The sequence below is a fragment of the Silurus aristotelis genome, assembly GCF_946808225.1.
Source record: "Silurus aristotelis genome assembly, chromosome: 3".
In the NCBI taxonomy this organism is placed as follows: domain Eukaryota; kingdom Metazoa; phylum Chordata; class Actinopteri; order Siluriformes; family Siluridae; genus Silurus; species Silurus aristotelis.
In genome coordinates, this window is record NC_139576.1 from 11,892,598 (window position 1) to 11,907,480 (window position 14,883).

Here is a 14,883-nt window from a genome sequence, read left to right on the forward strand (position 1 = left end):
GTTTTACATGTTTTTTTTTCACTGACTCAGTAATGCAGTAATACTAAATTTGTATTCACAAAATATGATGTACAAGATTTTGCACGGCACTATTTAACAATGAAAACAATGAAAAGTGTTCTAATTCATCCCAGAGTTGTTCAGTAGGGTTGAGGTCAGAGCTCTGTAGCAGGCCACTCAGGTTCTTTAACTACAAACCATGTAAATCATATTATCATGAAGCTGGCTTTGTGCACAGGAGCATTGTCATGCTGGAATAGGTTTGAGTCTCCTTGTTGAAGTGAAGAGAAGGTTCCTCCATCCTTTTGCTATCAGTTTGGAAGAGATAACACATATGACAGGTGTCCCAATACTTGTGCCATTGTCCCAATAAAATGTCCCTCTTTTGTAAGTATTTATGTTAGAATGTATGAATGTCAAAATGTAGGTTTGTAAAAAAATATTTTCCAGCATACACATAGATCCAAGATCCTTTTTTGAGTTTTGTATGGCCATCCACACTAAAAAAAAAGAAAAGGAAAGAAAAGGAAGGAAATAAGTACATGATATTAGAGCCACTACAAGTGTTGCACTGAGTAGGAGAGTTTAGATGTTGCCGGAGAGTATGTGCAAACTGAAGGAGTACAGATGGACTGAATCAAGATGCAGCAATAGCAATGGAACATTAGCAGTAATGACTATACAGGAATAGTATCGGAGCTATGCAGGGCAAATCCGAGACCAAAAGATAAAAATCTGTGCAAATATTAAAGCATTTTTTTTAAATGAACCAAGCAGCCACAGGCATGTTTCAGTGATTTTCTGGAAGTGTATATTTTTACTGTTTTGATTTTATTAAATAAATGAGTAAAGGCAAGAGTATATGAACAGAGTTCTAGTGGATATTGCTATACCTTTACATGTGTTAATTTGGATCTTTCTTTAGAGTACCCTATCTCTCTCTTTAACTTTCTCTCTCTCTCTCTCTCTCTCTCTCTCTCTCTCTCTCTCTCTCTCTCTGTCTCTCTCTCTCTCTCTCTCTCTCTCTCTCTCTCTCTCTCTCTCTCTCTCTCTCTCTCTCTCTCTCTCTCGCTCTCTCTCAGGTTGCTTTCACAATGCTGTTTGATCTGGAGGCTCTTTTAAAAATCTGGTGTTTGGGCTTCACTGGCTACATCAGCTCATCTCTACACAAGTTTGAGTCTCTGCTGGTGGTGGGAACTACACTGCACATCTATCCTGACCTCTACCACTCCCAGCTCACCTACTTCCAAGTAAACATTGATGCTTATTTTTTTATAACACCAATGTCCAAACTGGTTTAGTCATTGAAAATATAAAAGACATGAAATCATTTAATAAGTCAGTAGTTTATTATTAAAGAATGCACACCAGCAATGCTTTCCATAAATGTTGTAACTAAAGTAACATACAATCACAAGGTGCTTTTACATGGAGAATTGTCATTGGTTTAAAAGTACAATCCGAATAAAAATGCTCCATGTAAACACTTTAATCGGAATAAAAACGCCCAAACCGAGTGAAATTGTAATCGGTTTGAGAGGGGTGGAATTAACCTTTCGATAAACCGAACAAAAGTAAAATTCTTCCATGTAAAACCTATTACTGCTGTTGCTCTTATAAATAATAAAATAATTTGCCACAACACAATTTTCCGCATAATCTTCTGGCTCCTAAGAGATGCACAACCACCAAAAAGCTCAGCTTCCTTCACCCGACTTTTTCTCACACCTTTCAGCAGTAGTCTACAAATTCACACTTTTGCTTAATTAAAAGCAACATTTTACATAAAAATAGCATGCATAAAAAATAATGGAACTCCATGTTGACAAGACACAGTACACAGGCTAATGTGCGCATGCCACAAATTAATCCTGATTGAAAGCGCCGGCACGTGAAAACACCATATCGGATTAGAGAATGTCTCATCTTAACAGTCCAAAGAATCTTTCAATCGGAAAGGTATCAATCGGAGTGAAATAAATGTGTACATGTAAATTTGGCTACAGTTGCATACAGAGATAGACAGCAATTGCAAACATTTCAAACATGGCAGACTGGGCTGAGGCACAAGATGATTTAATGAATTACAATAAAAAGAATTATACAGAAAAATATTTTAACTAATGAACCCATATATAACACAAAATGTTATTTCTTTCCTTTCAGTCAAATTTTGCCCTGCCAGTTTAACTTGGCAATGTTGGCAAATGAACAGTGGTATAAATAGTCCACTTGTTGGTTGGTTGGTTGGTTGGCTGGTTGATTGGTTTCTTCGCCTCTATGATAAATCATTTTAAAAGAATTCAGTAGTGTTATGACATCAGTAGGAAGTAATGCATTATTAGTGCTTGTTTAAAGAAATGTCCGATGTAAATCAGTGCTGCATTTTACAATTCATTTTAAAAAGTCTCTTGAAGTAGGTTTACATTTTCCTAATCGTTGCTGCTGTGTGAATATGGAATACAGAAAATAATATGCATGAGACGGTTTCGTCCTTTTGAAAAGAATTTGAATCTTAAGAATATATGTCTGGTGCTACAGTATTTTAAAAAACGCATCAACAAATATGAGCAGAATACATATATATAACCTCTATTATCAAATTTCTTGAACACTTCAAATCTGTGTTTATTACTGAAAAGTAATATGAAGGCTGTTGTTTGAGCAAGACTATCCCGGTTTTTTTGGGGGGTTTGAAAGACAGCAGCTATTTATTGGAATTCTCATAGAGTTTATCAAGTTCAAGAACAAAGAGCTGATGTGTTCTGGGTGAATAGGGGCTTAAGCTGTCAGGACTAAGTACCATTTTGAATTAAAGAGCTTTGTGTCAGATTCTAGACTGATGTGTGATAGTAGGCAAGAAAAATGACACACAAATCAACATATCCTTTATACACTATATAGACTTAAAGTTTGTGGACACCAGACCATAAAATTCTTATGTGTTTTTAACATCTTTTTTCCACATTTAGTCCCCATTTGCAGTTAAATTAACCCCTATTGTTCTGGGATGATGCTTCACTTTCTTTTTGAGGGTGCTTATGGAGATCCTACACCAGGTAATGATGTAGGTGAGGTGAGGAGGTCTCGAATTGATTCCAATTCATCCCAAAGGTGTTCACTAGGGTTGAGGTCAGAGCTCTTTATCATGACACTTAAGATCTTCCACTCCAACCCATGTAAACTATATCTTAAGGGAAAATTTAATGTTACTGCATCCAAAAACACCTTAGACAATTGTTTGCTTCCCAGTATGTGGTAACAGTTTGGGAAAGAACCACATATGGCTGGAAAAGTCAGGTGTCTCAATACTTTTGTCCACATAGTGTATATACTTCTTGAAGAAGGTGTTTGAAAGCCCCCTGAAGCTTACACCTGCTAGGTGGTACAATGCTAATCAGGCACTAATCAGGGATAACGCATACTGCTGCGTATGCAGACAAGGTGTTGAGAAAGGCTGAAGGCAGCTGGAGGGAAACAGAGAAATAGGCAAGGGCATTTGGGCTGCAATTTCTTATAATTTATTTTTTGGACAGGCCTCATTAAGAACACAACCTGCGTACTGATCCCCTCACAGCAGGGGGTTTGGGTCAGCTGCACTCTGCTGAGCTTCAAAAGTGTAATATTTTTACTTTCTCTGTTCCGGATTATTATGCACAGGCAAAAATAAATCATTCAGTGATTCACCCATTGAAACAGGAAGTGAGTCACTTGATTATATGGTCTATTTCTGAACAGCTTGTTTGTGGGTTTTTTTTTTGTTTTTCTTTTAAATACATTGCGATCTATAATTTATTTTTCAGAATATGCTGTATACCATAGAATGACTAACAATAGGATTTATAAAATGTGGAAGTGTCTGCAAATATTAGCTTTGTTTGAATAAACTTGTTCTGATTCTAAAAGAATTCAAAGCTTGTTTTAAGTCTGTAATAAGAACAGTGGTATTTGAATGGATCATCATCGTTGTGCCATAATTTATTCAATGTTTCACTGCTAAAGGTCAAACTAAGGCTTTGTCATCTAATTATATGAAAGGACAAAAAAGAAGAGGACTCTCCTGCTATAAATAATTTCCGATAGTAAATATTGCTTCCTTTCCTATTTAATATGTTTTCAAAGTATTTAATTAGCCCCTTGTGTTTATATTTCATATCATGCTGTACAACAAGAGCCTTTTACACATAATCATAAGATGCAGCTACAAGTCGCATTGGATAAAAATAAACTATTTCTGTGTATGAGGAAATTTAAAGCGGCAGATGTACACATTAATTTTATTAAGTTACTGCTTCTAATAATAAATGTGTTATGTAGATATTGGTATAATAAGGATTTTTTTCCCTGAGAGCTGGAGGAGAGGAATTGGGCTGGAAGACTCTTAGAAGCAGCACGCTGCAACGGCCAGATCGATAGACATTCCCTTCTCTTGATCATGATGTATTGGTCACAGATTTGTTCACCTAAAGCAATTTGGAAAAATGCTGAAACTGCAGAGGATTATAAAATGTTATGGTTTTAGAGGACAATGAAAAGTGTGTTTGCTCTTTTTGTTATCAATACATGATCAATAATGTCGATTGTTTTTTTGTTTTTGGTTTCGGGTGTTTCTATTTTTTTTTTTTACTTGAGTTATTGTTTTATTCAACTAAAGAGAAAATAGTAATAAAGTTAAAATTAATTGTAAACTTAAAAATGAGCTGTTCCAGAATAAGACAGATCTTGCTTCTGGAAAGAATATTCTTCTGCAAGGGCCTTAGTGCGGAAATTTGTCACAGCCTTTTATAGTGTTTTAGACTTGTATTAATTTAAGGTAGTGGTTTTGGGAAAGAATAAGGTACAGGAAGTTGCAGGTAATTAAAGTCACTAAGCAGCCAAACAAAATCAGACAATATAGCTGATTAATATTAATTAATATGTATCATTAGCCAACCTGCTGACATTTACAGCAATCGAACACTGATTAACGAAAACTGGTACCCATTTTAGAAGCTGGCTTCAGTGCAATTTACTGGTCGTCTCTATGTTTCTGCGTTTTACAGTTAAATGCATGAAAGAGCTAAAGTAGTATTTTGATGTTCTTTTTATTCCTGCAGGTGCTGCGAGTGGTCCGTTTGATCAAGATCTCTCCAGCGCTGGAGGATTTTGTTTACAAAATCTTCGGCCCAGGAAAGAAGCTGGGCAGCCTGGTGGTGTTCACAGCAAGTCTACTCATCGTCATGTCTGCCATCAGTCTACAGATGTTCTGCTTCGTGGAGGACTTGGACCGCTTTACCACCTTTCCACGGGTACATTTCCACACACTGGATAAAAAAAAAAAAAGTAACAGTTGAACATCTCAAGTGAATAAAAAAATATATATATAAAAATATAAACAAAAAAAGGTACTGGTAAGGTGTCGCCATCTCGAAAGCTTGTTTTGTTGTTCTTGGAAACGAAACAAACACAGCCTGACACACTTTCCATCGGTTTCACAATATTTAATCTGTCAGCAGAAGTAACAGGCCTTGCCAAGTTGTTGGATACTAAGTGCTCGTGAGATGTGCTCTTATTAGCCAAATCTTTTTTATTTTCTCTGTTATTAGTGAGGATCCACTGATGCATGTTTGTGCCGGGACTTGGAAAAGTCTCCGTAAACAGATGCTGCTCATTTCCGAAGCTCCTTTCTGGGTGGTGTAATAACTATTTAAAATAATGATGTTTGCACAGATTGCGCTCCAGTCGACCTGTTGTAAAATTATCTTTATTAGAGCCTTGGTGATGCAGCCAGTGTGGCCAGGTTTTTAAAGGCTACCTCATGCCAGGTAGAGCTTTATTTGATTTCCACTGAAGGAGTGAATTTTGATTTTGTCTTTTTGGTACATTTGCTAATTGGCAAGGATCTATGTTTACAGTGATTATTCACAATGTAATTATTATATGGGGTAATAATGTGGTTATAGCCAGAGTATTTTCTACTCTAGTGTGTTCTTACTCAATCGGCGGGAAATTGATCAAGCCGTTTTGCATTTGAGCTGTATTTTTACCACATTTCCTTTAAAAATTAGTCATTGCTTCCAGTCTATTACATGACAGCTACTATCCAGGGAAGACAATACCATGCTGTTGCACATGGAACATCAGAGTAACACATCTAAGGGAATGTGCTATTCAGCCACTTCCACATACATAACCTGATAGATACCCAGGATTGGGTAGTGTTTCTATTAGAGAGTTTGCCACCCTCTCTCACTCCCTCCCTCCATGAAGTCACAGCCAATTTTGCTCTCTTGGACACTTGGCAAACCTTCTGATGTTTCTGTTATTAAAGTGGGAATGCTACAACTGAACAAAGAGAAGTATAATGCAAAAGTGCTGACTAATTACCACTGTGTTCCTCTCCTGCAGGCGTTTATGTCCATGTTTCAGATCCTCACTCAGGAAGGCTGGGTTGACGTCATGGATCAAACCCTGGTAGCTGTGGGACATATGTGGGCTCCGGTGGTGGCCATTTACTTCATTCTCTACCACCTGTTTGCTACTCTGGTAAAAAAAGAAGCAGAAAACATACAGAAACAAACAGAAACATACACCGACCAGGCATAACTTTATGTCTACTGATCATCCATCGAACATTAACAGCATTAACTCGTCAAACTCGCTCAAACCTTTAAGCTTACCCACTTTTCCTGCTTCTAACCCATCAACTTTGATGACAAAATGCCTAATATATCCCACCCACTAACAGGTGCCATGATGAAGAGATAATCAGTGTTATTCTCTTCACTGGTCATAAAGTTATAATGCCATAATGTGTACAGTTACAGCTGCATACAGAAACAGATATTGCAAACATTTTTCCAATAATTTAAATGGATGATTTTTACTTGTCATTGAACTTATATGGTGAACATGGCAGCTTTGATAAATGGGCCGAGGCACAAAATTAATTTGAAGATCTACAAACGATAATGTTATAAAAGAAAAATGATCTCTTTCTCTCCATTTTTCTCCCTTCTACTATTTTTCTCTTTCATAACTAGTTAGTAAATTTAAGTCAAATAAACGCAATTTATAAAATGTAATTGTATTTCACTACTTTATCTCTGTGTATGATGTAGAGAGGGTGGAATTCTATATCAAAATACAGCCCCAATTCCAAACAAATTGGGACAATGTGCAACATGTAAATAAAAACAGAATGTAATGATTTGCAAATCTCATAAATCCATATTTTACTCACAATAAAACAAACAAAAAATTTTTTATCTAATGTTTATCAAATAGTATATTTTAAGTATACATTTTAAGGAAGAATTAAGGTCATTTTAAATTTGATGGTTGGAACAGGTCTCAAAAAAGTTGGACATGGTCATGTTTACCACTGTGTAGCATCATGTTTTCTGTCCATATATATCTGAGTTGCTTATGTTTTGGAAAAGGAATATTGAGATATTTAACTGTTTTGCAATTTTAACATTATTCTGAAATTATTCTACAATTTGTAGACACAGTCTTTCACAAATTGGTGAAATGCTGACCATCTTCACTTCTGAGAACGTCTCTAAGATAGACTATTTATACCCAATCATCTTACCTGTTTCCAATTAACTTAATTAGTAACAAAATGTTTCTCCATCTATTTTTAGGACTTATCTTGCTCTGTCCTATCTTATTTGAGGTGTTACAGCCACCAAATTCAAAATTGCCTAATTTCTTCTTTGAAATGGTACATTCTCAGTTTATATATTTAATATGTTTTCTCTGTTCTGTTGTGAATAAAATATGGGGTCAGAGGCTCATTCGCCTAGTGCATTGTGCACCACATCCTTTTAACACACACCAACATAGCCATGGATTACCCCTCACATACAGTGCCCTCTACTAATATAGTAGGCTATGAACATTGTCTTTCTTGTTTAGCATTTTGCTCTTTTGTTTAAACAATTTCAATCACAAAACACATTTTTTTTTATATTGTCTGGCAAAGTTTTTTGGCACAGTTTTACTGGATACTTTGTGCTACCAACATTTGGCAAGATAACAGCTTTTGCTATTACGCCTGATGATGTTGGAGAATACATGGCAAGAGAACATTCCATACAAAATGTGTCTGGATTCTTTCAAATTTTAAGCTCGATGCTGTGGGTTCTATTATTCTGGTTGAAATCCCCACAGGTTTTCTATACTCTTTCAAAGAAACGAGTGCTGTGTGACAAACATTTTGATTACAAATAGAAATATTCCCCATTGTGGTGGGTGCAAACAGGTTGGCTAATGATCCTACATAAGAAAACTTCTTTAGCGGTTATTCTGTCAGTGTTTGATTAGCAGCTCATAGTGACGGTAATTATCCATCACTATGGCTCTGATGCTTGTTCGCGTTTGACATTTGAAAAGCTGGAATGAGTGAGGAGCTACTGTTTAAATCTGACATTTGAACACGATCTTAGCGGTAATGAGAGCGCAGCCAGAGCATCTAATCAAGCAATTGCTGAATTGCTTATTCATCCCCTGTCAAATCAGGAGAAAGAAAAAAAAGAAAACAGAAACTGAAAAGATGTCATGAGTGCATTGAATAAAGAAAAAAGCACTGACCAACTCGATCAGCAAGTATATATGTAAATGTATGATACCACCTCTGTTACGAGGTGGTATCAAAATGTTTAGAGATTAATGGTGCTGTTCTGACCACGTGTGTTACCACGTCTGCGATTTCATTCTGCACAGCAATTTAGAACAAAGAGCAAACGTGAAATTCTGTGTGAAACTGGCCAAATCTGCCACAGAGACGTTTGACCCGACATATGATTAAGTTGCTTGTTTTGAGTAGCATGCGCACTTCAAGAACATCACTGGAATCTACAAGAGATTGAATAGATCAGGAAGACCAAACACCGAAAATGTCGAAACCATTTGGCAACTTATGCATGATGATCGTTGGAGAACAATCTACATAGTTTCGCTTCTGCACCCACCCTACTCGCTAGATTTGACTCCTGCGGATTTCCGAAGATGAAGATCCAGCTAAAGGGTCGCAGCTTTGACACCATCGCAGAAGTTGCTTGACAGGCTTCGAAATGAAGACTTCTAGGACACATTTCAGAAGTGGCAGGAATGCTGGAAGAACAGCACTGCTGTGCGAGGGAACTATTTTAAATGTGACAGTGTGTAAGTGTAAAAATGATATTGTGATTTGTGGTGAGAGTAAGGAGCAGGTGGAGAAGAGCCTGGAGAGCTGGAGGTATGTGCTGGAGAGAAGGGGAATGAAAGTCAGTAGGAGAAAGGCAGTGGAGTGATGCAGTTGCAGGGAGAAGAGGTGAAGAAGGTGGAGGAGTTCAGGTACCTGGGGTCAACAGTGCATAGTAATGGAGAGTGTGTTAGAGAAGTGAAGAAAAGAGTTCAGGCAGGGTGGAGTGGGTGGAGAAGAGTGGCAGGAGTGATTTGTGATAGAAGGATATCTGCAAGAGTGAAAGGAAAGGTTTATAGGACTGTGGTGAGACCTGTTGTATGGATTAGAGACAGTGGCATTAAGTAAAAGACAGGAAGTGGAGCTGGAGGTAGCAGAGCTGAAGATGTTGAGGTTTTTGTTGGGAGTGACGAGGATGAACAGGATTAGAAACAATTTTATTAGATGGACAGCGCATGTAGGACGTTTTGGAGACAAGGTGAGGGAGGCGAGATTGAGATGGTTTGGACATGTGCAGAGGAAGGACATGGGGTATATCGGTAGGAGAATCCTGAGGATGGAGCCACCAGGAAGGAGGAAAAGAGGAAGGCCAAGGAGGAGGTTTATAGATGTGGTGAGGGAAGACATGCAGGTAGTTGTTTTAAAAGAGGCAGATGTAGAGGACAGAGCGGATGATCCGCTGTGGCGACCAGTAATAGGAGCAGATAAAAGAAAATGAAGCAGAAGTAGTGTGTAAATGTAAAAAATAAAGTATTTTCCTGTAAACAAAGCTTGTCTCAAAACTTTTTGATACCACCTTGTAGATAGTGGATTGACAGTTGGTGTATGTATTGTGTGTACTGTATGTTTAAAAAAATAAAGCTCAGTAACTAACATTATGTTGCCTTTGCTTGCTTTGTTCACAGTAGCATTGACAATAGCAGTGACTGTGTCAGTGACAGTAGTCTGTGGCATACTGCCAAATCACTGGGATTTGCATTACACTGCTGGACAGATAACAAGCAGCCAATTATACTACTCATACAAACATCCGATGTTCTCAGTGTTCAAACGGAATGAATGTATAATAATATGGTATTCTGTTGCTTTCATCTTTATACCTGAAGTCTCTTAATGAAATGTAGGAAGCACCAAATCAACCCGTGGTGACCTTGAATAAAATGTTTTGCATGCCCTCATTGAATTTGATTTCGATGTATTGTGAATACAGCATCCAAACTTCTTTTTAACAAACAAAAGGCTTTGTAATCCATTTTCATTATTCATCAGTGCTCGTCTGTTTTTTCAGATCCTGCTGAGTTTGTTTGTTGCTGTAATTCTGGACAATCTTGAGCTTGATGAGGACTTAAAAAAGTTAAAACAGGTAAGGTGTTTATTCAAGAAATGATTTCTTTATTTAATTTTGAACTATAGTAAAAGATTGCAAATGAAATGAGGTTTGTCAGTGCTGGCATGATAGTGGCCGAGTAGCTGTACATAAGATGTCTGCTGGCATCTGTGAAAAGGCTCCATTTTCCATGATCTTCAGTGCAAAAGAAAACCATCATCAATGCCACAAGATGATTCACATCCCTGTTTAGTCTTAGGACTATAAATGCATCTCAATTACATGCTGTGACTTATAGCTTTAACGTAACCCAGACTCGCTTATATTCTTTGAGAAAGTTGTATTCCTGGTGCCAGCTTTATTAGTGAGACTTTTATCTGTGCTTTTGTTATTTCTGGCCATCAGCTATGTTCTTGCTTGGCTTAGATTGGTTTAGATTATGGCTTTGCCATTTCACCCCATTTGCATAACCCTCTCAGTGTCTGGATAAAGACTTCCCTTATGATGCATGCAGTGGAATTTGTATGTATCGACTCTTAATGAATATCTTATTGAACAACAGTAAAAAGAGAAACTGTCATGTCCTATCCAACAACTAGATTCCCATCTGATAAAATTGTTTAGGTGATCATCAAGTCAGATGATCATTTTTGACATAATTATTTGATCACATTTTAAAGGCAGGGGAACAGAAATTCTTTTTCTTACCCCAAAACAACAGGCAAAAATGTGCTTGAATTCAGAACACTTGCGGCACACAGCAGTCAGAACGAGTTGCCAGATTTATATTTTTTTTGCCAGGGGTTCTGACAATATGTCCTCACAGAGTTGGCATAATGTGATAGCCAGTCAACACCGAACAATCTTGTAGATCTGGCGGCTCGCCTAGACAAACTTTCGAAAGAGTGAAGACAAGTGTCCTTTCCTAATTAGCATCGCCAAGATGGAAACCAGAATGCAGAGCCAGTACATATCAGACATGCCTGACTTACCCCCACAGAACTACAGCGCTGAGAGGGGTGTTTCTTCAATGGAGGGGCCACTCATATAAATTGCACACGTCTAACATGATCCTGTGCACGAGAACTTACTGAAAAACCAAAGAAGCAAAGAAACAACCACTTCCCTTTTGGTCCAAGACCTTGACTAAGAGATACAAGTTCACACCCTCACAGAGGTGGGAGGTAACGAAGTACAAATACTTTGTACTTAAGTAGATTACTTTAATTCACTATTAATTTTTTGGATTTTTACTTTTACTTATCACATTTTTAAACACATATATCTGTACTTTCTACTTCTTACATTTTCAAAACAGCCTCGTTAGTTTAGTTTTAATCTATTTGGTGAAATGTAATATTTTCTTTCCCATTGTGCACCGTTTTCAGTCCATCAGCCTTTTTCCTGTAACTGTGTGGCTTTTCCAATCTACCACTGGTGTATCATTTCCTGGCCATTACACATCACAGATGCAGACTAGTTTATGAAGCAAACAATGAGCAATGCAAAAGGCAACACTAAGTATGGGGTTAACGTGAATGAGACAGAGGGAGTCATCGATGTAATCATGACTGAGAACAGAGATATTCCTGATTACCTGATCATCATCATCTTTTTTCTGCTTGTGTTCTATATAGTGGATGTTCAGCCTGGATTTATTTATTAGGTAACAACATTTATTTTGTATTAATATATTAGTATAATGTGAGATCTACTAACCAGCGTGACAGTAAAACAGCTAGCAGTGACGACTACTTTTTGTTTTAGTACATGTCAGAGCCAATACTTCTTTTCTTTCACTTGAGTAATACAGTGTAGTCAGTACTTCAACTTTTACCAGAGTATTTTAAAACATGAGTATCTGTACTTCTACTTAAGTAAAGTATGTGTGTATTTTTGCCACCTCTGCACCATGAATGGTCAACCTGTAGGAAGAAATTATCCTCATCTTACCTGATAGATGTGTTTATAGACCACTGCTCATCATTAGAATATTTCATTTCATATCATAATTCGAAAAGAATATCCCTGTCACGATTTGAGGAAGATATTGATGTCTGGTCTTATAAAATTTCCATGATTTCCCCTATTATACTCCTATGTGAAGACCATATAGGTTTTTTAGTTTTGTCTGCCAAGGCCCACAGACCAGGCTATTATAGACAGTCCATCTTACTAGCATCCACTTTGTATTTCTTAGTTCAAAAAGGTCAAGGTCTTTATTGATTTTAAAGGGTTAAATGAAGTCAAGTATTGATCATTCTCACGCTTGGTTTCAATGTAATCACCCTGATCAAACATGATCTCAGCAGCACAACAACGTTTGAGAGTCTTAGAATTCAGCTACCAAAACCATTGTACCGTCTATTAGTGAAAAAAATATATAGCTTGGTTCTGCTCTTTACTAGCCACAGGATATCTGGGTGTGAAGAAACTCCACCAATCCTTCAGTACTGATGATGTTATGAGACCATTTATAGTCATTAAAAATATTGCTCTATCATACACTAAGTCAGAGTCTTCATAACTGGTGCCTATGCTCATTCCTCCACGTACCAAGTCACATCTAGCTTAGTCTTTATTACAGATTTATTCCCATCCCTAATATTACTGCAATTTGTCATCATAGACTCATTTAATTTAATTCCTCTTCTAGCATTACTCTGATGTCTGAAATTTTATGTCTAAGCACACAAGACCATTTTCAGAGTATCGCAAAAGGTAGGTAAGTGTTTAAGTGGGGAAGTTACCAACATTCAGTGATGAAATATGTACGGGCTTATGTCAATTTTTTGAGCATGCTATTCAGAATCGGCAGTTGACCTCCCTGTAGTTTATGCCTCCAAGGCTGGCCTATTTTGTCTTGAGTAGAAGCATCATAGATGGGGTTTTCAGTAACTATTAACCAGTAATCAGTAAACCTCTAGACTATGGGTCTTCAACCACAGGTCCACGACCTCTAGGGGGTCAATGGCATTACTGCAGGGGTTAAATCAAATCAAATCAAATCAATTCAAATCAAATGTTATTTGTCACATACACATACATACAGAGTACGCATGCAGTGAAATGCTTTGTACGACTGTCCAACATTTCAACATAAAAAAAGAATAGAATTTAAGGTTGAAAAATAAACTAGATTAATAAAAAGTATAAACAATAGAAGATATATGAAAATATATGTATATATACATATTTTCTGTTTAAAAAAAGTAAACATGGGTAAAAACAAAAATCAGATAAAATATTTTATTAAAAAAAATATATATAATTATTACATTCAAGTTCTATTATACTTAAATTTGAAGTAAGAGAGTAAAATCAAATGATAAGTTCTATTAAAATGTAAGCTGAAGTTCATGTTAATGCATTATAGTCCACCTGCTAATAAACAGGAAATGTATGAAACTGCAAACCTATTAAAATAAACGAACTGTGAACAACTTTATAAATTGTGATTTTTTTTTAATAGCAAAATATATGTTTGTTATAATGCATTTTTTTGAAAGATTTGAAAATATATGAAAATATACAGACAACATAGTTCTAATTGTCTTGACATAATATGACTAGCGTAATATGATTGGTTTCTATCAATATCAGTGGCTATGCTTGGCACATTTTTTGCTCTTGCGCATTATCTTGCTCCTCATATAATGAGACAGCTGTAAGTCCATGACAGGTTAGAATATCACATAAGACATCTGTTTTAAGCAAAGTAAAACCCATGCGTGGCGATTACTCTCTAAACATCACAAAAATCTCATGTCTGACTACCACATGCACATAACTCATCTCTGAACAAAGAGTATAGTGTATTATGTAGGCTCCTAATTTAACTCACAGATCTGGTGACAAACATTATATAAGTAGTTTTGGACTTATTGACTGTTGGTAAAGAATAAATGAAATAGGTTGCGGTAGCAGATGTTAGATTTTGTTCAGGACAAAAACAATGTCAGTAAATATGTTTATAAGTAATAAGTGGAATAATAAGAGCATGAGAAAGCCCTTGCAACAAGCAGATTTCACAAAGTACCTTGAAGCAAATGGTCTTTCAAGGATAGTACACCACTATTGTGTATAGTTTTGAATGTCTTCTGAAATAAAGGTTAGTAAACTTGGGTGTTTCAGACACAGCAGGTTAGACTGGGTGTCAAATCCCTGTAGGTTTGAATGAAATAAAAGCTGCATTCATCTATAGATATCTTACCAAATTAACACACTGTGGAGTCTCGCTTTCTTTATTTTCAGTACTCGCTGCACAGGCAACTTTGAGTCATCAATTCATTAGCGTTGGAAAATATAACCTGAATGGGCTCCTTGGTTACAGGTGCTGAGATATTGGCAGTGTTCAGTGTGTGAATGCTAATAAGACTCAAATGCA

General features: G+C 36.7%; 1 protein-coding gene across 6 annotated transcripts in view; it reads left to right on the forward strand.

Moving 5' to 3' along the window:
• The window catches only part of nalcn (sodium leak channel, non-selective), a 96,488-nt gene that overhangs the window by 41,175 nt on the left and 40,430 nt on the right, over nucleotides 1-14,883 (forward strand). For 5 of the 6 annotated variants that reach the window (XM_083536880.1, XM_083536882.1, XM_083536883.1 and 2 more), the window contains 4 exons: nucleotides 1,083-1,250; nucleotides 5,097-5,288; nucleotides 6,388-6,525; nucleotides 10,458-10,532. In XM_083536880.1, coding sequence (XP_083393006.1) covers nucleotides 1,083-1,250; nucleotides 5,097-5,288; nucleotides 6,388-6,525; nucleotides 10,458-10,532 — 573 coding nt within the window. The remainder of the gene's footprint in view (nucleotides 1-1,082; nucleotides 1,251-5,096; nucleotides 5,289-6,387; nucleotides 6,526-10,457; nucleotides 10,533-14,883) is intronic. The other variant, XM_083536885.1, reaches the window with a different exon arrangement.